The following is a 27,255-nucleotide window of genomic DNA, read 5'->3' on the forward strand; positions in this document are numbered from 1 at the left end:
GTAGGGGCGTTGCTAGGGGGGGGCTAAGGGGGATATAGCCCCTGATCTTTTGGTTGTAGCCCCGGATAGAATCTCAGGAGCTACAGCCAAAAGACTAGCTAGACCCCAGTCCCAACAGTTCCGACATCAGCGTAGCCCCGGGTCTTTTCCAGACCTAGCAACTCCCCTGGTTAGGGGGATTGATTTACTTATAGTAATTGTGATTGAAGTTGTTTGCCGTATTAGTGCCAGTGTGTTTTCCATAGATGTGTTTTTATAAATAAATAACTATATATCTTTACACCGAAGCTCTGTCCGTGTTCGCTTGTTCTACTGTGTAAATTGCCCTATTTTGTATAGTCCACATACTGCCTAACTCTTCTTGAGGGAAGTCTGACTGCTCAGCCACAGCTACCAAGTGAATATGTGTGGTAAAGACTGCTACCAAGTGGGTTTACTGCCAAACACCTGTAGTCCTAAATCTTTTGCAGTGGTCCCAGAGGGAACTGCACAGGTTTCCGCCTAACAGATGTTTACCTCTGTTGTGTAGACGGTGTCGCCTGAGATGTTGACCTGTTTTGTACACAGTGCTGTATGCGATGTTCATCTCTGTTGTGTATGCGAAGCCACATGGGATGTTTACCACTGTTGTGTTTTACCTTTCCAGGCTCCCAGCTTTCCCTCCAGCTCAGGGAGTCCATGCACTTGCTGCAGGAGCTCCGGCAGGAGAGTTGGACACTGAACGCAAGCCTTTATCAGGGCATTAGGGAAAAGGATTCGACCAGAGGTTCCCTCGAAGAAACTCAGCAGATATTGCATAAAACCCAACAGCAGTTAAAGGACACAGAGGAAAAGTTTGCAGAAAGTGAAAAGAAGTTAGGAGACGCTGATGAGATGCTGGGCACGACCACAAACATCCTGACGGACAGAGAGGAGCACCTCAGAAGATGCCAACATGATTTAAAAAGAGAAAGCGACAATGCCAAGGAAATGTCTGAGAAGTACTACACAGGGCAGACCTCCCTGGGGCGATGCAACTCTAACCTAGAAGCATCAGCATCAGGTCTGAGACGCACACAGGAGGATTTAAGCAAAACCAATAAGGTCCTCAGCAGAAATCGACAATTATTCAGGATAATTGAGCAGCAAATAAGAGATGCAAAGCAGCTGTTGCCAAGGGAGGAATACTGCATCGAAATACCATGTAAGTACATCATGGAAAGACGTGTTATCCCAACTCAGCGATCAAAGGCACAGTGCAGCTCTGTGTAGAGGCACTTCCCACCGAGACAAAGGATTGTTTAACTGCCCCACATCTCTGTGTTTAAATGCTCCACATGCCTGTGTTTAACTGCTCCTCATGCCTGTGTTTAACTGCTCCTCATTTTTTCACACATACAAAATCACAGGTTGCTTGTTATATCTGATTCACATAAACCAATAAATGTTTTATTGGTTTATGTGAATCAGATATAAAAAGCGACCTGTGATTTTGTATGTATGAAAACGTGTTAGGGTAATTCACAGGTCTCAAACCCTGAACAGTCCCATGCGTTTTATGGTAACTGCTCCTCGTGCCTGTGTTTAACTGCTCCACATGTCTGAGTGTAACTGCCCCACATGTCTGAGTGTAACTGCTCCTCGTGCCTGTGTTTAACTGCTCCTCATGCCTGTGTTTAACTGCTCCGCATGTCTGAGTGTAACTGCTCCACATGTCTGAGTGTAACTGCCCCACATGTCTGAGTGTTGCTGCCCCACATGTCTGAGTGTAACTGCTCCTCATGCCTGTGTGTAACTGCTCCACATGTCTGAGTGTAACTGCTCCACCTGTCTGAGTGTAACTACTCTACATGTCTGAGTGTAACTGCTCTACATGTCTGAGTATAACTACTCCACGTGACTGAGTTTAACTGCTCCACATGACTGTGTTTAACTGCTCCTCATGCCTGAGTGTAACTGCTCGACATGTCTGAGTGTAACTGCTCCACATGTCTGAGTGTGAATGCTCCACCTGTCTGAGTGCAATTACTCCACATGTCTGAGTGTAACTGCTCCACCTGTCTGAGTGTAACTGCTCCTCATGCCTGTGTTTAACTGCTCCTCATGCCGGTGTTTAACTGCTCCTCATGTCTGTGTTTAACTGCTCCTCATGCCGGTGTTTAACTGCTCCCTATGCCGGTGTTTAACTGCTCCTCATACCTGGGTTTAACTGCCCCACATGACTATGGTTAACTGCTCCACATGCCTGTGTTTAAATGCTCCTCATGCCTGTGTGTAACTGCTCCACATGTCTGAGTGTAACTGCCCCACATATCTGAGTGTAACTGCTCCTCATGCCTGTGTTTAACTGCTCCTCATACCTGGGTTTAACTGCCCCACATGACTATGGTTAACTGCTCCACATACCTGTGTTTAACTTCTCGTCATGCCTGTGTTTAACTGCTCCACATCTCTGAGTGTAACTGCCCCACATGTCTGAGTGTAACTGCCCCACATGTCTGAGTGTAACTGCGTCTCATGCCTGTGTTTAACTGCGTCTCATGCCTGTGTTTAACTGCTCCACCTGTCTGTGTGTAACTGCTCCACATGTCTGAGTGTAACTGCCCCACATGTCTGAGTGTTGCTGCCCCACATGCCTGAGTGTAACTGCTCCTCATGCCTGTGTGTAACTGCTCCACATGTCTGAGTGTAACTGCTCCACCTGTCTGAGTGTAACTGCTCGATATGTCTGAGTGTAACTGCTCCTCATGTCTGAGTGTAACTGCTCCACATTTCTGAGTGTAATTGCCCCACATGTCTGACTGTAACTGCTCCACATGTGTGAATGTAACTACTCTACATGTCTGAGTGTAACTGCTCCACATGTCTAGGTGTAACTGCTCCACCTGTCTGAGTGTACCTACTCCACATGTCTGAGTGTAACTGCTCCACCTGTCTGAGTGTAACTGCTCCACATGTCTGAGTGTAACTGCTCCTCATGTGTGAATGTAACTGCTCCACATGTCTGAGTGTAACTGCTCCAGATGTCTGAGTGTAACTGCCCCACATGTCTGAGCGTAACTGCCCCACGTGTCTGAGTGTAATTGCTCCACATGTCTGAGTGTAACTGCTCCACATTTCTGAGTGTAACTGCCCCACATGTCTGACTGTAACTGCTCCACATGTCTGAGTATAACTGCTCCTTATGCATGTGTTCAACTGCTCCACATGTCTGAGCGTAACTGCCCCACATGCCTGAGTGTAACTGCTCCACATGTCTGAGTGTAACTGCCCCACATGTCTCACTGTAACTGCTCCACATGTCTGAGTGTAACTGCCCCACATGTCTGAGTGTAACTGCCCCACATGTCTGAGCGTAACTGCCCCACATGTCTGAGTGTAATTGCTCCACATGTCTGAGTGTAACTGCTCCACATTTCTGAGTGTAACTGCCCCACATGTCTGACTGTAACTGCTCCACATGTCTGAGTGTAACTGCTCTAGATGTCTGAGTGTAACTGCCCCACATGTCTGAGCGTAACTGCTCCACATGTCTGAGTGTAATTGCTCCACATGTCTGAGTGTAACTGCTCCACATTTCTGAGTGTAACTGCCCCACATGTCTGAGTGTAACTGCCCCACATGTCTGAGTGTAATTGCTCCACATGTCTGAGTGTAACTGCTCCACATTTCTGAGTGTAACTGCTCCACATGTCTGAGCGTAACTGCCCCACATGTCTGACTGTAACTGCTCCACATGTCTGAGTGTAACTGCTCCTTATGCATGTGTTCAACTGCTCCACATGTCTGAGCGTAACTGCCCCACATGTCTGAGTGTAACTGCTCCACATGTCTGAGTGTAACTGCCCCACATGTCTGAGTGTAACTGCTCCATATGGTTTCATTTTATTGTTCCTTATAGTTGTGTTTAAATATCCCCTAGAGTTGAGCTTCATTTAAAGCATAGAGAGCAGTTAAGCTGTGTTTAACTCAACGACACATTCAACCCCGGGGTGCAGTTAAACTCAAGCATAGGGAGTAGATAAACCCAAAATTAGGAGGCAGCTAAACACATCCATGGGGGCAGTCAACATTAACCAAACATGGGGAGCAGAAGAGCTCAGGCATTTATAAACTGAAATGATTTGTGTGCGCGGCCGAGTCATTGCGATACCTGCCGGCTGGTGTGTGACATGTGCAGCCTGTATTTGATAGAAGTAAGCTGGCATATGAGTACCAGGACATATGATGGGAATAGCTAGACTTGGAAGCAGTGTGCATTGCAGGTTGTGCCTTGCAGGACTCACAGTGAGTAACTAGCATATGCTAATAATGGCAATGTTATGATAGGTATCTGATGGCAGTATCTGGCAAATTAGCAGAAACGTGTCCATACAGCACCAAAAACACGCAGCCTCACCAATGTGTCTTTTGCTTTTGCAATGAACATTCAGTTTCTCTGGCAGAGCTTTTGATGTAAAATACCCTACACTGCAATTGTTTCCCAGCATCGCTTGCACAAAGGGTCTAATGTGTTAAGGATGTCAGATACTGCAAGTGTTTACCAGCATCGCTTGCACAAAGGGTCTAATGTGTTAAGGACGTCAGACACTGCAAGTGTTTACCAGCATCGCTTGCACAAAGGGTCTAATGTGTTAAGGACGTCAGACACTGCAAGTGTTTCCCAGCATCGCTTGCACAAAGGGTCTAATGTGTTAAGGATGTCAGATACTGCAAGTGTTTACCAGCATCGCTTGCACAAAGGGTCTAATGTGTTAAGGACGTCAGACACTGCAAGTGTTTACCAGCATCGCTTGCACAAAGGGTCTAATGTGTTAAGGACGTCAGACACTGCAAGTGTTTCCCAGCATCGCTTGCACAAAGGGTCTAATGTGTTAAGGACGTCAGATACTGCAAGTGTTTCCCAGCATCGCTTGCACAAAGGGTCTAATGTGTTAAGGATGTCAGATACTGCAAGTGTTTACCAGCATCGCTTGCACAAAGGGTCTAATGTGTTAAGGATGTCAGATACTGCAAGTGTTTACCAGCATCGCTTGCACAAAGGGTCTAATGTGTTAAGGACGTCAGACACTGCAAGTGTTTCCCAGCATCGCTTGCACAAAGGGTCTAATGTGTTAAGGACGTCAGACACTGCAAGTGTTTCCCAGCATCGCTTGCACAAAGGGTCTAATGTGTTAAGGACGTCAGACACTGCAAGTGTTTACCAGCATCGCTTGCACAAAGGGTCTAATGTGTTAAGGACGTCAGACACTGCAAGTGTTTACCAGCATCGCTTGCACAAAGGGTCTAATGTGTTAAGGACGTCAGATACTGCAAGTCTTTCCCAGCATCGCTTGCACAAAGGGTCTAATGTGTTAAGGACGTCAGATACTGCAAGTGTTTACCAGCATCGCTTGCACAAAGGGTCTAATGTGTTAAGGACGTCAGACACTGCAAGTGTTTACCAGCATCGCTTGCACAAAGTCTTTAATGGGTCAGGATGTCAGACACTGCAGTTATTTACCAGCATCACGTGCATTTGCTTGCACAAAGTCTTTAATGGGTCAGGATGTCAGACACTGCAAGTGTTTACCAGCATCGCAGGCATTTCCTTGCAAAAAGTGTTTAATGGGTCAGGATGTCAGACACTGCAGTTATTTACCAGCATCACATGCAATTCATTGCACAAGTCTTTAATGGGTCAGGATGTCAGACACTGCAAGTGTTTACCAGCATCGCAGGAATTTCCTTGCAAAAAGGGTTTAATGGGTCAGGATGTCAGACACTGCAGTTATTTACCAGCATCACGTGCAACTCATTGCACAAGTCTTTCATGGGTCAGGATGTCAGACACTGCAGTTATTTACCAGCATCACGTGCAACTCATTGCACAAGTCTTTAATGGGTCAAGGATGTCAGACACTGCAGTTATTTACCAGCATCACGTGCAACTCATTGCACAAGTCTTTAATGGGTCAGGATGTCAGACACTGCAGTTGTTTACCAGCATCACGTGCAACTCATTGCACAAGTCTTTAATGGGTCAGGATGTCAGACACTGCAGTTGTTTACCAGCATCACGTGCAACTCATTGCACAAGTCTTTAATGGGCCAGGATGTCAGACACTGCAGTTGTTTACCAGCATCACGTGCAACTCATTGCACAAGTCTTTAATGGGTCAGGATGTCAGACACTGCAGTTGTTTACCAGCATCACGTGCAACTCATTGCACAAATCTTTAATGGGCCAGGATGTCAGACACTGCAGTTATTTACCAGCACCACGTGCAACTCATTGCACAAGTCTTTAATGGGTCAGGATGTCAGACACTGCAGTTGTTTACCAGCATCACGTGCAACTCATTGCACAAGTCTTTAATGGGTCAGGATGTCAGACACTGCAGTTGTTTACCAGCATCACGTGCAACTCATTGCACAAGTCTTTAATGGGTCAGGATGTCAGGCACTGCAGTTATTTACCAGCATCACGTGCAACTCATTGCACAAGTCTTTAATGGGTCAGGATGTCAGACACTGCAAGTGTTTACCAACATCACAGGCATTTCCTTTCTCAACATTTGTAATGGGCCAAGGATAGGAGACACTGCAAGGGTCTGATTCACAGAATCATTTTATAATGGCAAAATCCTATTGGAAAATACTCTGTGAATCAGGCACCACGTATTTAGCATCATTACATGAATTACCTTGCACAGAGGCCCTCATTACGACCCTTGCGGAAAGCGACTGACCGGAGCGCCACAGCGTAAATAGCGTTTCCGCCATTGTACGAAGGAGCAAAGTGCGGCCCATTCCGACCCATCGGGCACGAGCACCACGCCACGGCGGAAGTGCAAAGTCCGCGATGGCGGAAATGACCCCAAAACGGCCCACACCGCCGCCGTACGGCGCCCTAGGTGCAATACCGCCACCCCTCTTAGCGGTCACCGCAGTGTGCGCCTACCGGAAAGTACGGTGCCCGGAAATATACGGAAACGGAAGTTAAAACATGGGCCCGGAACGGGAAACATCCCGGCGTACACCTATAAAAACACCAAAACCACACAACCACTAAAATCACTACCCTGAAACACACCCCAACCCGTCAACCACCCTAGCGAAACCACGAAAAATGGGAAAAGTAGCGAAGAAAGCGTGCGACCGCAAGCGGCAGGTCCACTTCTCCCGTGAGGAACTCACCGTGCTAACAGAGACCCTCCAGGAGAATGCAGCCGTCGTCTTCTCCACGCAAATGACCAGGACGGCACTTGCAAACAAGAAGGCCATATGGGCTCTGGTGGCACAGCGGGTAAGTGCGGTGGGGACCGCACCCCGCACCCCACAGCAATGCCGCAAGCGATGGGACGACCTGCGGATACGCGTCCGCAGCATACTCTCTGCCAACCGCAACATTGCCACAGCCACCGGGGGAGGTCCTGAATCACCCATCAAGTTGACCCCCTGGGAAGAAATCTGTGCCTCCACCATCGGAATGGAGAGCATAGAGGGAGTCGGAGGGATGGAGAAAGGAGTGCAGACATCCGAAGATTCAGGTAGGTGGGCCAGATAAAACAATGCCAAATCCACAAAGTCCAACCATGTGAAGTACCATGCGTCCACATAGTGCAACAGAAACACATGTCCAGGAGAACGTCCACACACATCGGCCTGAAAGCGCATGTCAAAACCCACAATAAATACATAAATAATTAAAAACCCCTAATACACGCACTACACGTGCAGCAGGCACACCCTAACTGCAGGCTGCCAAACAACTGCACCCTCACTCCACACACAAATCAAAGCACCTCCAAGGCCCCGACCCAAATCACCCTCAGGTACCACCCCAATGCATGTGATACAATGCCATTCCAATTCCCACTGACCCATCAATAACCCTCGCCCTCCTTTACTCCACCACAGGGTCCGATCCAAACGACGAGCTACAGGACACCCCTACCAGCACACCTGCAAAGAGGGCCAAGACCAACGGCCAGAGACCCTCCACCTCAGCTGCACGCATCAAGACACGGCAGCAGCACAAATCAGGTGGCAGCACAGAGGAGGGAACATCAACAGGCACCCCAGCAGCCAGCATGGCCACAACACCACCACCACAGGTCCCCCCAATGGATGCCACAGAAGGCACTGCCTCTGGTGGCAGCAGCACCATAGGTGACACCCCATTGATGGCAGCATGCTCGGACACAGAAGACGGGGATGTCGAGGTCAGATCCATCCATGACCTGTCCCAATCCCCCTGTCTGTCCCATCCCGTACAACATGAGGATACCACGCAGGTGCAGCCACAAGACGACGACTGGCCATCCCCCACAAGCCCTGTGGCAAGGCAACATGAGGACAACAGCCCCTCTGTGACACCACCGCAAATGGCCATGGCCCAGCAGAGGCAACAGTCCCTCGACAAGTTAATCGTCCAACAGCAGCAAATGGCCACACTCCTCAAGGGCCATGCCGATGAATGTGGGGGCACCAAGGCAGACATAGAAACATCAACAGAGACACTTAGGGCAGAAATGGAGAGAGGTACAGAGACGCTAAGGGCACAAATTGAGAGTAGCACCGAGAGCCTGAGGGGGGAACTGCATGCGACGTCCAAAGACGTATGTGCCGAACTTGCCGCAGTGCGCCGTGTGCTCACTGAGATCTCGCAAACCCTTAGGGACATGCATGGACGTGAGCAGGCAGACACATCATCCGTTGCAAGTTCCGTCCAGGGCAGCCCCCAACGTAGATCTGGAAGGAACCTGCGCTCCACAGGCAGGGGTGCCCCTGATACCCGCAGAGGGGGCATGCAATAGCGACAGCCCACTGACAATGAGCATCTTTGGACACTGGTGTTCGGGTGGGAGGTAGGAGGGTGGAGGGGGTGTGTTGGGCTCACTTGGGTGGCGGGTCGATAGGGTGTTCAACATGATATCACATATGCCATAAAAAGTGCACGATCAACCAATGAGAAGTGTGGACATTGATCTTTGTGTACTAGGCCATCATAGGCGTACAGTCCATATTGTGCATGTCCCAGACACACGCAGTGCCACGAGTCCCGTGTCCATGTATCAGCCACCAGGCGTGAGTGCTAGAAGCATACATCAATGAGATGCTGACGAATGTCACGGCCCTCCGGTGCCTCGCAGACTCCATGAGGTGCTGCCACATCCCCACCCTCATCATGACCATCATCAGGTGCTTGCAGTTCTGCGTCAGGGGGCATGGGCACATTTCTACGTACGCACATGTTGTGGAGCATGACACATGCCATGACCATCTTTGCAACCTTCTCATGGCGGTACAGGAGTGCCCCGCCAGACCTGCTGAGGCAGCGGAAACGGGTCTTCAGTAGGCCGAATGCCTGTTCTATGACTACACGGGTACGTGAGTGGGCATGGTTGTAGTCCTCCTCATGCTGGTCCCGTGGGTTCCGGACTGGTGTGAGGAGCCATCTCTTCAGTGGATATCCAGCATCACCTGTATGTGGACGAGAAACGTATGATGTGGAATGCCATTGATACGTACGCACACCCCCCCCCCCCTTCCTGGCAGGTCATTGACAATTCACATACCCCACATCATCATGCATGTAATGAGACTCACCGAGTAGCCAGGATCTGTTCCCTGCGTGTCGTTCCATGTAGCGTGGTATTGTAGAGTTCCTCAAGACCATAGAATCATGGGTTGATCCAGGGAATCGGGCACAACAATGTGTAATGATCCTGTTGGAGTCACACACCATCTGTACATTCAGGGAATGAAATTGTTTTCGGTTGCGGTACTGGGCCTCCATGGCATGTGGGACGACCAATTCCACATGGGTGCAGTCGATGGCACCAATGCAACCCGGTATGCCGGCAAGTGCATGGAATCCCACTTTTGTGTTGGTAATTTCCTGCTCCGAGCGTGGTAGAGAGATGTAGTCGTCTGCGTGCTTCAGGAGGGCATCGAGCACTTGCAATAGTGTCCGTGAGAACAGTGGCTGAGAAATGCCATGCAACTGTCCGACTGTGTGCTGGTAGGTGCCTGTGGCCAGGAAGTGGAGTACAGACACCACCTTCAGTAGGGGTGGGATGGCGGTTGGGCTATCTATCATGCTGACAAGGTCAGTCTGTGTCATGTCCACAATGGCGGCTATGGTGTCCCGGTCCAGACGGTAGAGGGTGTGGATCTGCTCATCAGTGAGGTTGAACGGATGTGCTCGGAGGCGTTGAATTGCGGGCTGCCTGCGTGGTGGTAGTGGCTGTGCTGGTGGGCCTTGCTGGCCCTGCCTTGGCCTCCTCCTCCTCCTGCGTCTCCTCCGTGCGGCTGGTTGTAGTTGGTGTTCGTCTACTTCTTGGAGTCGGAGCACTTGCAGTGCTATCAGGTCCCCCAGGGCCAACATCGCGAGTCCTGCCGGTAGCATTTCGGTGTGGTTGTGGGAGGAGACTGGCTGTGCAATTTATGTGTTTTCAGGCTGTATGGCCTCCACCTGTGGTGATTGATTCCACCTGTGCAAACTGCTCTCCCCTTTGGCCGAGCACGTCCCGCGCACAACGCTGCAATTCGGGGAATTGTATCTTGCTATTGCAATCATGTATTTGTACCCGATGGCCGTGTAAGATTGGTTGATATGTTCATTCTGCTGTGGTCCCATTGTTTCACATACTATCTGTGCAGTCGCGAACAGACTTGTGAGGGGTCAGTGGGACGTAGTACTCGAGTAACGGTGGGCCCTCATGCATCACTGTACCGAGTTGCAACGACGGGCGGGGCGTCCCATTCGTGGGTGAAGGCAGTTGCCATTTTCACACACAGCCGCACTCGATGGGATAATTAGTGATTTCAAACGGCCACAGATGCCTTTTCGACGTGATGTTGCAAATGAGGAATTCGAAGGGCGGCGCTTTCGGTTTCCAGCTAGCGGCGAGGAGATGCCCACAGGTCTGACTGCAAATGTAACGTTCTATTGTTCTATGTCCTTGAGACAGGGCCCATGGCGAGGGAGCAATGATTGATATGAATAGTTTGGGATGCGCAATAGCTACGTGGGCGATGAGGCCGTCCGTTCCCAAATACATGTTACTTCACAACACTGGAATTACGGGCTGGGGCACTGTGGATTTAGCAGGCTGCATAACGCACAGACTCAATGGATGTTTCTAATGTCATGTGAGTAATTATTCAGGCATTTTGATCCCGGGATGAGGGAATGATGGATGGATGCATGGGCAGGTGATTTGATACAGAGTTTGCCATGTACAGGGCTTCTTGGGATCTATCCGCCTCCCCTACGCTATGTGATGCAGGGCTGCCATAGTGGGACCATCGTCCATCTGGCCTTGTTGAGCCCTCCCTGTCTCGAGGCGCCCTCAGACACTCGTTTGTGATGGTGTTTGCACCTCGATATAGATGGTTATGAGTCGCAAGTGGTTTTGGGGTGGTGATGTTCCTTTGGAGTGGGCTAGCATGCATATGGCTGTGGATTTCGTGTGATCATTGACGTGAGTTGTTGGTATGTAGTTCTGATGGCCATTCTGTTCTTTTTCTTTTCTTTTGGTTGACAGGTATCTCCTCCCCTTTTGCCACTGCCATCTGTATGCCACTCCTGCAGATGGATTTTACTCCCGACACCTGCTGCTTCGTGTTAATCAGTGGAGCAGCATTACGATCTTATGGGACGATCGCCAATGGGCCACATGCCCTTACGCAGTACTGGTGGCTCGGAGCAACATTTCGGCCTTTCAGCTGGACTAGTGCCTCCCCATTGGGACGGCCCTGCGGTTCTGTGCGCTTCCATGTTGCCTTTTCGTACGTGAATGTGGCTCTGTGTACCATGGGGGAACAGGGCGACACACAGGTAGTGGCTGGTCATTTCTTGCGGAAGCAGCCCACAATGGTGATTGGTGTTTTGGATTTCATGGCCTGATGGCTGTATGTGCTTGGTGATTTTGATGTGCATAAATTTCTATTCTGATTTGGCCCGTGTAGCGTTTTTCTTTGCAAGTGATGTGGCATATGCCTATTTGGGGGGAGATGTATTGTGAGGAGATCTGCATTGGGTTCCAGCTTCGGGGTTTAGTTGCGTGGTACTGTGCTGTGCGCGTTTGCCTACGAAGCCCAGTGAGGTCAGGGATGGGGGCTGCCAATATGCCAGTTTGAATGTTGTCATGCTCAGGGGCGGGGGATTGGGTTTTGTGTAACAGATGCCGGTCAGCCAGGTGGACTGGTTGAATGATGTGGTTTTCGGAATATTGCTGGTCACAGGTGCCTGTGTTTGCGTGCGTTTCTTGGTGGGGGACTGTGGTCATGTCCATTGGGATGGCTTCTGTATTCGTGCCATCTGTGCCCTGCAGCTCCCATTGGCCCCTGTTGTGTTTCTTTTGTTCGTTGGCATGCATGGGTGACTTGTACATTTCAATGGTTGCATTGTGGCTTCATTGCACCTACGGGGAGTTGTACTTTGTGGGCAGGGAGCGGTGTACAGGCACTCAGTGGGGCCGTTTACGGTTGATTCGCGATGCCGTACTTCTCGCCATGGCGGAATGGTACATTCCGCCATGCCTGATGGCGTTAGGTACATGTCCGCTAGGGTCGGAATTGGCGTACCGTTGCACCATGGTGGTGTTTGCGGTTTGGCATGGCGCGCGCGCGCGTGCTTGGTGCAGTTAGCGTTGGCGTTCACTACGGTGTCGCTAATGGCTTCGTACTTTGCGGTGACGGGTCATAGTCGCACCGAGCGCTATTCGATGGCGGTATTGCATTTCCGCCATCGTTTTTCGATTTCCGCCAGGGTCGTAATGAGGGCCAGAGTCTTTAATGGGTTAATGATGTATTTTGTATTTTTATTGTTTCATATTGCGCCTTAATCCAAGGTGCTTTTCAGACACTGCACGTATTTACCAGCAGCACTTGCATTTCCTTGCACAGCATCCTTAATGGGTCAAGGATGTCAGACACTGCAAGTATATACCAGTATCACGTGCATTTCCATGCACAAAGTCTTTAATGGGTCAAGGATGGGAGACACTGCAAGTGCTTACGAGTATCACATGCATTTCCATGTACAAAGTCTTTAATGGGTCAAGGATGTCAGACTCTGCAAGTATTTACCTGCTTAAGAGGCATTTCCTTGCGCAAAGTATTTAATGGGGCAAGAATGTCATAGTGTAGAGTAGCAGCCGAATGCCTCTGCAGGAAGTCCCGCCCCCCTGCCACCTGTATGTTGGAGCCCTGAGATTGTGCCATGCTTGACACCAGCAGTTGTGACCATTCCACAGCGAATCTTTGAGAAAAGGTATCCATTAAGAATACCCTATCATATGTATTCCTGGAGAGATGAAAATCTAGTGGAGGAGCGTCCAAAAGGAATATGAAAATGAGAAAAAGAGGAGCTGGTGACATCACAAAAGACGAGCGCGACGTACTGAGAAGACTGTCGGAAGACGTAAACGTATGGACCAGATAGAAACTGATGATGAAATTTAGAGTCGAGTAAACTTTGAAATACGAAAAGAAGATTGCACATGTGAATAACACTGCAGAAAATACAAGCCGTTCTTAACCTGTACAGACGCTGTAATGCAAGTAGATCAAGTAATCTTAAACGCTGGCTATAAGTAGTGAATAGACAGCAGGCAGAGCCGCCATTGTACGGAAGATGGACATCAGTGTCACACATTAAGTAAGCCCAGACCCTTTTAGAAAAAAGCAGAGAGCTTTGTCGTAGGAAGAGTTAGCTGGAATCATGGAAGAGTCTGGAAGGGCTGTCTGGCCTGGTGTCATGGCTGAAGCAGCCAAGACTAGTTATCTACTCTTGAAGGCAGTGAACGTGAAAAGCTGAATCATCCCTTGTAAAGGTGCAAGAAGAAACACCACAAGTGCCAAGTTTTACTCATTTAAGACAATTAAATGCCGCAAAATAGACCAAATCGTGGTCTCCTGTCACGTGAGCCAAGGATGAAAATAGCATTGAGCGTGGAGTTCTAGAACGATGATAGTGCGTGCTTGCACTCCCTCATATTCCCAGAGACAAGAATACTCTGCAAGGCCAAGTTCAAAGACAATCTTCATGGCAGAAGGCATGGGTGATGAGAGATGTTGGGCTAATTGAGTGGGGATGTACAGTCAAGTCCACCTCCTGGCACCTGGGGTACAAGCTTACGTGCGCTAATGGGCCGAATGAACCTGACTGGCACGAGCGTGCCAACCAATTATAGAGGGCCATATAACTAAGGGCCTTATAGTTTGAGAGCCAATAATATACTGTGTTATTAATAATGATGAAGATGACTTGCACTAGATGTAGGCACAAGATGTCCACCTGACAGTAGAGATCCAATCACAGCGCAACCCCTTATAGAAAGCATACTTAGATGTTCCGCCTGAGCATATCACAATCCCTCATAGGTTTCTCATATTTTCCACATAGTGCATTTCCTCCCCCTCCTCCATTCTGTTGTTGTGTATTTCCACTACTCCTACAGACTCTGGCTAGATGACCTAGTTTACCGCAATTCCAACATGTGGGTAACTGTCCTCCATTAAATCCTCCCCTTCCTCGAGAGTTCTGAAATCCCCCTCCTCCTCCTCCTCAAGGGTTTTCCCTCTACCTCTTGGTATACCATTATGCCCATTCGGGCCAGTGGCGTATGCTGTTTTGTTTTGTTACTGTGTCTGCATGGTTACTTCCTCGTTGCTTACACTGCTCCTTCTATGGCATATTTTGACAATTTATTCTGGACTAACTTAGCCTCTTCTTGCTTCCTACTCTCAGCTTTCTTTTTGTCCTTTTCCTTTAATATCCTACACTAGGGTACTATTGTGAATTGTATCTCTGGCCATGGCGTTGCCTCCATTCCTACCTGTTTCTTTAGTTGCCTTTGTACTGGCTCTGGCAGCTCGTGGCGCAAAATGTGGTTAAATACAGTTTTATCGCAAGGCTTGTGTGTCTCGGCACTCCATTTGTCCTGAATGTCTTGAAGAAAGGCAATGGGATCTGCATCCTCCCTCATCTTCCTAGTCATTATTGCCCCAATTTCCGATGTGTCTGGATATTGAACTCTAAGCGCTCGCCATACATCGATTCTACAATTATTAAATGTCGCTCCATCGTGCACCCTGTTTTGTGCCCTCACTCTTGGGTACCCTGCTCTTTTCCAAATGTCATCAGCTCTCTCTCCTAGAATGGTCGATAATAGGCCCTTTATGCCACCTATACCTAGTGTCAAGGTGCAACAGGCGAGGAAATTTCACCTCTTGTTGCAGGACAAAAAGTGAGAATATTGCTCTATTGGATGAACTATGTGAGGACATGGAGGACTGCACATGTCTCATTGATTTAACCTCGGATGATGTCACTATGGTACAGGACGATGATGCTGACACCGAAATACCCATGGCTGCCATTGAACTTCAAGGGATGAATCTGAATATGGTGATAGATTCAGGGGCGAAGTACACGTTGCTCCCCAAACATGTGTTTGAAAAGGGTTTGCAAAGTTCCATATCTCTCAATGCGGTAGATATCCGCCCTGTTGCCTATGGTGGAAAGAGAATAGATTTGGAGGGTTGGTTCTGGGCTTTATTGAAGTTCAAAGACAGGTCAACAAAGTGCCAAGTGTACGTTTCTAATAAAGGTAGCAATCCCTTACTAAGTGGGTCCCTTCAAAAATGGCTTAAGATAAAATTTAGATCCTAACTCTGAGGAAACTGTGTATGCTGTAGAAGGCATTGTTGATATGTGCCATCATGCTGTGCTTCGTGATGAGTTAGGCAGCCTCAAAATAAAACCAGAATCTGTTCCTGTTTTACATAAACTCAGGAGTGCGCCACTAGCCATCAGGGATGCAGTTAAAGAGGAATTGACTTCCATGGAGAAGAATGATGTTATTGAAAGGGTAGAGGCTATACAATGGGTCTCTCTCTCCATTAGTAGTGGTGCATAAGCCTAATGGAAAAATAAGATTATGAATTGATTTAAGGTCTGTTATCGTTGTATAATCCCAGATAGACATCCCTTACCCAACATTTCAGAAATGCTTGCTACCATTAAAGATGCAAAGATTATGAGCACACTAGACTTGAGGTCTGCCTATTGATGGCTCCTGACCTCCTTACACATTCTATTCCAAAGACCAAATAATGGACACACCCCACTAGGGAATGAGACCAGGAGATGGATTGCAAGTAAAACAAGTGCATATAGAGAACCCTGCTGACCTGAGAGCGCTCTGCCAGACAATACATGGGCAGTACATTATAAACAGAAATAATGACATGAGTGACGCAAACTACAGGCGCAAAACTCTGGGATACAATTGGTGAATAGAGTGATACATTATACATCTGTACAGGATGATCATATTGGATTGGCTGTTGCTCGGGTGTTGGTTCCGTAACATGTGGGTCGGCTGGGCTCATCCCTGCGGTGTGAAGGTCAGGTTGGCGGAACACACTTTCCTGACTATCTGATCCAACACAACATGGGCAGATAGCCTGAGACAAATGGCACACATAAAAGTTTGGCACTAATGGGGGCACTTGAAGGCCCATAGGCAGATATATTAACATTCTAAACCTTGCACCCAGGTGGTTATAACATGCATTGCCTCTGAGCTAGGTGCCCATTTGATCTACCTGATGCCTCATGACACAAATAGATATGTGTTTGGAATGGGAGAGGATATATTGGTGCATCGGATTAGGACTATGGTGGGTTTCCTTGTCTGGTCCTTGAGAGGGGCCTGATGTGTGTCGGTATCAAAGAACATAGGGGCTGGGGCTCAGTGGACCGTGGCCTGGTGGGCAGGGTTAGAGGGAGCACAGGCAGGTTATTGGAGATGGATGTGCACAGGGGCTGGGGCCTGCTCCGGTCTCACTCAGCAGTGAGCTCATCCTGACCTAGGATGATACTAGATGTTGCAACAATGAATGGCTGTATTTCCGTGGGAACAGAGCTTGTGCAGAGCTGTCAGGAGGCAAAGATGGCCTGGGCTGTCTGTGCGAGGCACTGGGCATGGGAGAGGCAGTTTTAGAGATGATTTTCGAGCCTAGTAAAAGGATGGCATCCGGTGTGTCACAATATGGAGTCTCTAAGCATTAGTAAAGGCTTGGTTATTTGTTTGCTTATTGTTATCAATTAGTGGGGATTACAGAGAAAAGAGTGGGGGATATATTCAGCGCGGAAATGGTGAGGTCAGGCGTAAAAGACCACCTCTCCCCTAACATTCCCCCCTTTCATTACTACTAAAGTAACAAATACCCCCCTGCGGTAAGTCTACGCTCCTCAGCTCTTTTTACTTCATCCCGGGCGCTAGTACCTTTTATGGGCATCCATCCTCTACAGACATTTCTCAGACTTTCCCCACGACGTGCATATTCTTCAGGAGTGAATGTCATATAGATACAACCCCCAACCCCATCCAGGTCAACCCACGCTTCCTTATTGTTTTCCAAGTCCTGGGGTCGCTTAATAGTGGTGTGATAGTAATTGTCTACTTCATCCCCTGTGTGGTATATTGCCACCATGCGCTATAAATAATGCATTACACAACACATTTTGAATGACAATTAATGAAGGATTCCACATAATGTCTAGATGTGGTCTCCAATACATTGGCAGCACAATCAGATCCCTGAAAATCCGGATAAGAGAACACTTGCCCACTATAGGTAGCCAGGAGGCCAAATACCCTCTAGCTAGTCATTGGCAAGCGCAACATCAATTGGACTCTAAGGATAACATCAAATTTGTGGGCCTAGCGAAAGTCACATTGTCACAAAGAGGCGGCAATTTGACACTTAAACTGCATCAATTAGAGGCCAGGCTTATTTGTAAATATAGGACTGTGTATAATGGCCTGAACTCAGACCACGAATTTGCGATATATTTGTAAATACCAATCAGCCAACAGTAGGTTGTATCTCAATGTACAGATGAATGCACTTGTTTACTTTGGGTTTCTGATTTGACCGCCAGTGTCACTTCAATAAGTGTATGCCTTTATGAACTTGCACATCTATTGTGTTACTTTAGCAATTGTTGTTTATTTACATTTGGATAACACAACCTTATGGTCAGATTCGCCATACAAGCATGGAATTTCTGGTGAATTATAATTCACATAAAGATTTCTGGAATAGCCACACACATTTTTAGCACCGTTTTGTACCAGTACGAGGCTAATCTGCCAGGTAACGGGATTGTAGCATTACGCACATTGGCAACGTCCGTCTATAACTAGGAGTATCCTTAATTGCATTTCTCTTTTAACATTAGATAGTCACGGGTTTGCTGCACCTATGTTCCAATTGACTCACATATACATTTATGGGATGCAGTTTTTTATTCACTTAGCTGTTCATAATATCCTCATCCAAGATGGCGGTGTTTACTGAGCCACAGCCCATGAACCAACTAACGTGGGCCAGTGGCTGAGTCTCATGGAAAGGTTTCTTATATCTTTCATCGCGGTCGCGCTCGCCCGCGCTCCCGATATTCATTCATTTCATTCTAGCTCACTGACAGTTAAGACTCTTTACGCACGGTCCCTGGGCATGTTGCCCACCCTAATTGATAGCCGCACAGCAATTTAATTATGTCCGAGTTTGGTCATCATGCCACTAATTTACTTTACATGGGTCTCATTAAATAATTATTCACGCGGGTAAAGGACTAGCTATTGGCACCATAACAATCAGTGACTCTATTGATAATGTTCTGATTACTTACCGGTAATCTTCATTACTCCTAGTCCTACTCTTCCTCGTCACAGTACTTACCTCATGAGGCACCCGCCTCCGACACAGGACCTTCTTCTATTTCTTCTTATTTATATAACTCCTCCCCCACACCCACGTCACTTAGTTTCATATTACCAAGCCGTAGCATGGGACATTCCCCGCAGGGAGGGTGAGGAGGCTCGTCAGTATTGTGACGAGGAAGAGTAGGACTAGGAGTAATGAAGATTACCGGTAAGTAATCAGAACATTACCTCCACGTCCACTCTTCCTCGTCCCAGTACTTACCTCATGAGGTATACCATAGCAACAAACAGGGAAAAAGGTCCCAATGAGACACAGAGTCAAAACAATGCAGAAACACACACCTTTAATAACTCCAATTTTACATCCCCACAGACAAAACTCCAACCCCGAAGGAACCAACCCCTGAGTGGGAGACATTCAACCTATAGTGGTTGATGAAGGTGCTCTGATCAGCCCAAGTCACAGCTCTACATATCTCCTGTAGAGAAACCCCCCTAGCATCGGCCCATGAGGCCGCCAAACCTCTGGTGGACCGCCCCTGAACGTGCGCAGGCACAGGCAGGCCCGAAGCCACATAGGCCATGGAGACCACAAGACGGATCCATCGGCTAATGCACACTACAGATGCCTTACGCCCAGCCCCAGCCGGGCCAAAAGTAATCAGAAGACTGTCAAAGCGGCGGAAAGGGGCAGTTCTAGCCAAGTACTCCAACACCGCCCGCCGCACATCAATGTTATGCCAAGCCACTTCCTCTGGCATTTGCAGATTTTGAAAAAAGGCAGGGAGAACCAGATCCTGAGAGGTGTGAAAACGAGATACAACTTTAGGGAGAAACTTCGGATCACACCTCAGCACCACCGAGTCCGGCAGAACCCTCAGGAAAGGGGGGGTGACATAACAGAGCCCCAATCTCCCCAAGCCTACGGGCAGAAGTTATGGCAATCAGAAAAGCAGTCTTCAGCGTCAGATGTTTCATATCAATTTCGGAAATGGGCTCAAAGGGAGGCCCTTGAAGAAACTTTAAGACAAGTGGGAGATCCCAAGGAGGAAGCCCCTTATAAGTACAAGGACGGGAAGAAGAAAAACCCCTGAGCAACTTCCCCACCAACACCTCCCCATCCAAGTGCCCATCAGCGTCCCCCAAAAGGAATTTTATGGAGGCCCACTGAGAGCGAAGCGTGGAAACCGCCAGGCCCTTGTCAAACCCATCCCGGAGGAGTTGAAGGATAGCGGGGAGGCCAGAAAGCAGGGGGGGGATCCCAGACCGCCCACACCAGTCCCGGAAATGGCTCCAATGTCTGCCGTAAGCCTTCAGAGTGGAGGGTCTAAGAGCATTCATTATGGAATCCACCACAGGACCAGAAAACCCCTGAGATATCAGCCTAGCCTGTGCAATATCCACACTGCCCATTGTATCTGGCGGACCCCCAACCGTAGCTCCCCCAGAAGGAGACAAGGCCACTTCGGAACCAGCCAAGGCTCCTGGCACCGAAGCTCCAACAGAGAGGGGAACCAACTCCGGCGGGGCCAGTACGGAGCGAACAACAATACAGTCACCCTGGATATTCTGATGCGCTGAACCACCCGAGGCAGAAGAGGAATAGGTGGAAAAGCATAAAGGAGACCCTGAGGCCACTGCACAGAGAGGGCGTCCACCCCCCACGCACCCTCTGTCTGAAAACGAGAGCAGAAGAGGGGAACTTTTGCTGAGGCTGGAGATGCAAACAGGTCCAGAATAGGGGTCCCGAACCTGACACAGATCTCTGCAAAAACCTGGGTCGAGAGGACCAGTTCCACCGAGGAGGGAAACCGGCGGCTGAGTAGATCCGCCCGAACATTGTCCACCCCCCTGATATGTGAAGCCACCAGGGACACCAGATGTGATTCCCCCCAAGCACCTATCTGAGCTGCCAGGGCATTCAAGGAGCGGCCGGAACCCCCTTGGCGGTTGACGTAAGCCAAAGCTGTCATATTGTCCGTCCGGACCAAAACTGCCCGGCCCATCAGCAACCTCCTGAAGTACACCAGAGCCCGGAGAATGGCACAACTCTCGCCAATGGGATGTCTGATGGCTCTCTTCCGGATCCCACAACCCCTGAGCAGAGAGGACTCCCAACGTAGCTCCCCAGCCCCTTCCACTTGCGTCGGTAGTAAGTGTGGTCACAGGAGGAATGATCAGGGACACCCCAGCCCGTAGTTTCGGAACCCTCAACCACCACTGCAGGGAGAACCGCAGCGCCAGAGACACCGGAATCAAAGCCTCGAAAGCTTGAGATGAAGGGAGCCAGTGGGAGAGAAGGTAGGACACCAGGGGGCGTAGATGAAGACGGGCCCAGGGAACTAGAAACACGCAAGAAGCCATATGCCCTGCCAATTTCAGCAATAGGCGGGCCGGGACATACTGTCTCCCGAGAACCCTGCCCAGAACAGTAAGCAAGCGACGGACCCTCTCCAGGGACAGGAACACCTTCCCCATCCTGGTGCAAACCTGTGCACCAATGAAAACTAGATCCTGAGAAGCCTCCAGTTGGGACTTCTGCCAGTTCACCAGGAAACCCCAGTCCTGCAGTGCCTGGCAGACCAATCGGAGATGAGAAATGACAGTCTGCCGGCAGGACACTTTGATCAACCAATCGTCCAGGTAGGGAAATATCTGAATGCCCCGCAGATGTAAGTGCGCCACCAGGGGAGCCACCAGCTTGGTGAAAGCTCTGGGGGCAGATCGCAGTCCGAACGGGAGCACCCTGAACTGAAAATGTCGGGATCCCACTGCAAAGCGGAAGAACTGCATGTGCCAGGGACGGAGAGCCACGTGGTAATAAGCGTCCTGGAGATCCAGAGATGTCATCCAATCCCCCTTTAATAACATCGGAAGAATGTTCTGTAAAGTCTCCATCTTGAAGTGTTCCTTTTGGACGAAGCAGTTCAGGGCTTTGAGGTCCAGAATTAGACGGTACTTCCCCGAAGGTTTGGGGACCAGGAACACCCGTGAGTAGAACCCCTGACGCTGCACAGGGAGAGGAACGGGCATGATGGCCGCCTTCAACACTAATTCGGAGAGCGCGGCGTCCATGGCCAACCTCTTGAGCCGAGACCTGGGAACCACAGTCCGAACCATGCAATGCTGGACAGGAGGAGACAGGAAATGCACTCGTTACCCCCATTGTACTGTGTCCAGAACCCATGAGTCGGAACACCACCTTTCCCATACTGGAAAAAACTGCCAGAGCCGCCCGCCCACCGGCAATTCCAAACCGTCAGGACTTAGGTGCCGGCCCAGGACGTGAAGAGCGTGGAGGACCCCGACCCCCCCTAGCTCTCCCAAAAGAATGTGATGAGGAGCCAGGAAAAGACCTGCTGGTCACTGGACCAGCCCCAGAGGAAGATTTCTTGGCCATTGAAGGAGGCTTGCGTCGAAGTTTGTCAGCATGTTTGTCCGCCCTAAAAACTTTGTGCACCTTATCCTCAAGGCAATCACCAAAAAGGCTGGACCCAGTGAAAAGAAGTTTCAGGGCAGCCGCCTTCTGAGACCCATCAGTCTTCCAGTCCCTTAGGTGCAAATGCCTCCGGGCAGATATACCAGCCCCCATGGCCATGGCTGAACCACGCACCCCATCAAAAGCCAGATCGGCCAAAAACTCAACCTGTCTCTGCATGTCTGTAAGCAAAGAGGCACAATCAGAGCCTTCATTGACAGCCTTTTTCAACTCCCTGAAACCATTCAACACTGTTTCAGCTGTGTAGGAACCATAGATATTTGCTTGAAGGGCCAGATGTGCCCCTGCATGAACCTTCTTAAGGCCGGAATTAACTCAGCGGTCCACTGGATCCCAGACGGCCGCCTCCTCGGCCGACATAGAGGAGCGACCCACCAGGCTGGCGAGGATATCGTCGACCTAAACTGGATCAGACAGCAAAGTCTCGCCCTTCAAAGGGTAAAGTTTGGACATGAAGCGGGGCATAGCAATCTTCTCCGGGTCATGTCATTCCCAGAGGATTTTTTCACGGATATCGGAAACCAATAGCAACCCCTTCCTAGGTGTATGCCTATACTGGCGAATAGAAGGGTCGGCCCCCTCCACCGGCACCAGGGGCTCTGAAAATCCCATGCAATCCCCAACTTGAGCCAGCACCTCCTCCACTCCCTCTCTGTCCAGATACTTCTCTTCAGCATCAGCCGAAGAGGAACAAGAAGCTGATGACTCAGCGCCAGAAGAAGAGGAGGATGAGGAAGACAGACGCCTGCGCTTGTGTCCATGAGCACGTGTGCGACTCCCTATACGATGCTTAAGCAGCTTCTTCAACTCCTTTCTGGTCAGGGAAAAACGCTTAGCCTTCTTCTTTCTCTTTCTGTGTAACTCAGGAGAAGAGGAAGACAAAGAAGAAGAAGACAGGGCCAGATGCCTGCTCTTTGCAGAATGTTTTCCCATGTTGAGTAAGCCCAAAAACAGTGACCAAGGAAGCCTGCTTCACCAAAGACCCCTGCACACCGAACCAAGGCTCCACATACAAACAATTGCTAACGTGCCTCTCCCACATTCAAATAGAGGCCAGAAAGAACAACAACCAATAGGAACAACATCAATTAATTCCTATGGCAACATGCCTGCAGCACCAGAGGAGGAGCCCACCCTCCTCCGGAGCACGTGGCTCAAACAAGAAAAAGGAGCCGCCAATCCGTGCACAGCCGCCCATGCAGCATGGCCATGCAACAGGAAAAACATGCCCCCCCTTCTCCTTACCTTAACCCGGGTCCGTTGTCCCAGAACCCGGGCCACGATGCCCTGCGCTGGCCAAAGCCCAGCAGAAACCAGGCAAGGCAGCCTGACTCAACCAGGTCCCAAGCACCGCAGGGAACCCAGGAGTCTTGCCACACCTGAAGGAGCCGAAGGCCCCGCCACACAGCCCCACCAGGGGGCCAGCATTCGGAGCTCCCCAGCGCCCCGCGCCGGAAAGAAAAAACAAGCCCAACCTGCCGGAGGCAGGAAAAATTAAACTAAGTGACGTGGGTGTGGGGGAGTAGTTATAGAAATAAGAAGAAATAGAAGAAGGTCCTGTGTCGGAGGCGGGTGCCTCATGAGGTAAGTACTGGGACGAGGAAGAGTGGACGTGGAGGTAATGGCTGCAGTATACCTACGGCTATAGACACTAGAGTCTTTATTAAATTCCTTTCAAATCTGACTTTCTCACTCCAGATTTTGCCGCAGCTGCGAAGCGTTAGAGGTAGGTTTCTCCTTCCTCTATTCGAATTAATGGAAGTCTTTGTATGGTCTTCAGGCTTTTGCCCATTCCTTAAACAATGCATTTGTCCTTACAGTTAATTGGCTGCTGTAATAGGCAATTTCGGGAGTGTACCTAGAGTTAGACACCTTTGTTTGCTGCTTGGTAACATAGTTTTACAGGTTGAGCAGAGATTAGTCCAGTGTTCCCCTTGGCACCCAAACACTGATTGTAGTGAAGGTGATGACCCAGGAGACTAGGCCTCCACTTGACCTCTCCTGCATTCAGCAAGAGAAAGTGAAGGCGATGCCCCAGGAGGCCAGGCCTCCACTTGACCTCTCCTGCATTCAGCAAGAGAGAGTGAAGGCGATGCCCCAGGAGTCCAGGCCTCCACTTGACCTCTCCTGCATTCAGCAAGAGAGAGTGAAGGCAATGCCCCAGGAGTCCAGGCCTCCACTTGACCTGTCCTGCATTCAGCAAGAGAGAGTGAAGGTGATGCCCCAGGAGTCCAGGCTTCCACTTGACCTCTCCTGCATTCGGCAAGAGAGAGTGAAGGCGATGCCCCAGGAGACTAGGCCTCAATTTGACCTGTCCTGCATTCAGCAAGAGAGAGTGAAGGCGATGCCACAGGAGTCCTGGCCCCCACTTGACCTCTCCTGCATTCAGCAAGAGAGAGTGAAGGCGATGCCCCAAGAGGCCAGGCCTCAATTTGACCTGTCCTGCATTCAGCAAGAGAGAGTGAAGGCGATGACCTAGGAGTCCAGGCCTCCACTTGACCTCTCCTGCATTCAGCATAGGAGAGTGAAGGCGATGCCCCAAGAGTCCAGGCCCCCACTTGACCACTCCTGCATTCAGCAAGAGAGAGTGAAGGCGATGACCCAGGAGTCCAGGCCCCCACTTGACCTCTCCTGCATTCAGCATAGAAGAGTGAAGGCGATGACCCAGGAGGCCAGGCCTCCACGTGAACTCTCCTGCATTCAGCAAGAGAGAGTGAAGGCGATGCCCCAGGAGTCCAGGCCTCCACTTGACCTCTCCTGAATTTGGCAAGAGAGAGTGAAGGCGATGCCCCAGGAGTCCAGGCCTCCACTTGACCTCTCCTGCATTCAGCATAGGAGAGTGAAGGCGATGCCCCAGGAGGCCAGGCCTCCACTTGACCTCTCCTGCATTCGGCAAGAGAGAGTGAAGGCGATGCCCCAGGAGGCCAGGCCTCCACTTGACCTGTCCTGCATTCGGCAAGAGAGAGTGAAGGCGATGTCCCAGGAGGCCAGGCCTCCACTTGACCTCTCCTGCATTTGGCAAGAGAGAGTGAAGGCAAGAGAGAGTGAAGGCGAGGCCCCAGCAAGAGAGAGAGGGAAGTCATTCTTATAGTGTCTCACCTGGGAGCACCAAGGGCGATGGGGAGGAGTAGCAGAGGGGGGTGGGGAGGAGTATCAGAGGGGTGTGAGGAGGAGTATCAGAGGGGGCTTGGGAGGTGTATCAGAGGGGTGTAGGGAGGTGTATCAGAGGGGGGTGGGGAGGAGTATCAGAGGGGCGTGGGGAGGAGTATCAGAGGGGTGTGGGGAGGTGTATCAGAGGGGGTGGGGAGGAGTATCAGAGGGGTGTGAGGAGGAGGAGTATCAGAGGGGGCTGTGGAGGTGTATCAGAGGGGTGTGGGGAGATGTATCAGAGGGGGTGGGGAGGAGTATCAGAGGGGCGTGGGGAGGAGTATCAGAGGGGTGTGGGGAGGTGTATCAGAGGGGGTGGGGAGGAGTATCAGAGGGGTGTGGGGAGGAGTATCAGAGGGGGCTGGGGAGGAGTATCAGAGGGGGCTGGGGAGGAGTATCAGAGGGGCGTGGGGAGGAGTATCAGAGGGGGCTGGGGAGGAGTATCAGAGGGGGCTGGGGAGGAGTATCAGAGGGGGCTGGGGAGGGTTATCAGAGGGGCGTGGGGAGGAGTATCAGAGGGGCCTGGGGAGGAGTATCAGAGGGGGGTGGGGAGGCGTATCAGAGGGGGGTGGGGAGCAGTATCAGAGGGGGGTGGGGAGGAGTATCAGAGGGGGTGGGGAGGAGTATCAGAGGGGGGTGGGGGAGTATCAGAGGGGGCTGGGGAGGAGTATCAGAGGGGTGTGGGGAGGAGTATCAGAGGGGGGCGGGGAGCAGTATCAGAGGCGCGTGGGGAGGAGTATCAGAGGGGAGTGGGGAGGAGTAACAGAGGGGGGTGAGGAGGAGTATCAGAGGGGGCTGGGGAGGTGTATCAGAGGGGTGTGGGGAGGTGTATCAGAGGGGGGTGGGGAGGAGTATCAGAGGGGCGTGGGGAGGTGTATCAAAGGGCGTGGGGAGGAGTATCAGAGGGGTGTGGGGAGGAGTATCAGAGGGGGCTGGGGAGGAGTATCAGAGGGGGCTGGGGAGGAGTATCAGAGGGGCGTGGGGAGGAGTATCAGAGGGGGCTGGGGAGGAGTATCAGAGGGGGCTGGGGAGGAGTATCAGAGGGGCGTGGGGAGGAGTATCAGAGGGGTCTGGGGAGGAGTATCAGAGGGGGGTGGGGAGGCGTATCAGAGGGGGTGGGGAGCAGTATCAGAGGGGGGTGGGGAGGAGTATCAGAGGGGGTGGGGAGGAATATCAGAGGGGGGTGGGGAGGAGTATCAGAGGGGGCTGGGGAGGAGTATCAGAGGGGTGTGGGGAGGAGTATCAGAGGGGGGTGGGGAGCAGTATCAGAGGCACGTGGGGAGGAGTATCAGAAGGGCGTGGGGAGGAGTATCAGAGGGGGCTGGCGATGAGTATCAGGGGGATGGGGAAGAGTATCAGAGGGCCGTGGGGAGGAGTATCAGGGGCGTGGGGAGGAGTATCAGAGGGCAGTGGGGAGGTGTATCAGAGGGGGGTGGGGAGGAGTAACAGAGGGGGGTGGGAGGAGTATCAGAGGGGGGTGGGGAGGAGTATCAGAGGGGTGTCGGGAGGTGTATCAGAAGGGTGTGGGGAGGTGTATCAGAGGGGGGTGGGGAGGAGTATCTGAGGGGCATGGGGAGGATCAGAGGGGGTGGGGAGGAATATCAGAGGGGGTTGGGGAGGAGTATCAGAGGGGTGTGGGGAGGTGTATCAGAGGGGGTGGGGAGGAGTATCAGAGGGGGGTGGGGAGGAGTATCAGAGGGGCGTGGGGAGGATTATCAGAGGGGTCTGGGGAGGAGTATCAGAGGGGGGTGGGGAGGCGTATCAGAGGGGGGTGGGGAGCAGTATCAGAGGGGGGTGGGGAGGAGTATAAGAGGGGTGGGGAGGAGTATCAGAGGGGGTGGGGAGGAGTATCAGAGGGGGGTGGGGAGGAGTATCAGAGGGGGTGGGGAGGAG

The 27,255-nt window shown here is 50.7% G+C and overlaps 1 protein-coding gene across 2 annotated transcripts in view; it reads left to right on the forward strand.

Moving 5' to 3' along the window:
- LOC138511187 (B-cell differentiation antigen CD72-like) overlaps positions 1 to 27,255 on the forward strand; it is a 154,066-nt gene that overhangs the window by 94,808 nt on the left and 32,003 nt on the right. For both annotated transcript variants that reach the window (XM_069626698.1, XM_069626699.1), the window contains one exon: positions 647 to 1,183. In XM_069626698.1, coding sequence (XP_069482799.1) covers positions 647 to 1,183 — 537 coding nt within the window. The remainder of the gene's footprint in view (positions 1 to 646; positions 1,184 to 27,255) is intronic.

The sequence above is a fragment of the Ambystoma mexicanum genome, chromosome 6p, assembly GCF_040938575.1.
Source record: "Ambystoma mexicanum isolate Mex_15411 chromosome 6p, UKY_AmexF1_1, whole genome shotgun sequence".
NCBI classification, from domain to species: domain Eukaryota; kingdom Metazoa; phylum Chordata; class Amphibia; order Caudata; family Ambystomatidae; genus Ambystoma; species Ambystoma mexicanum.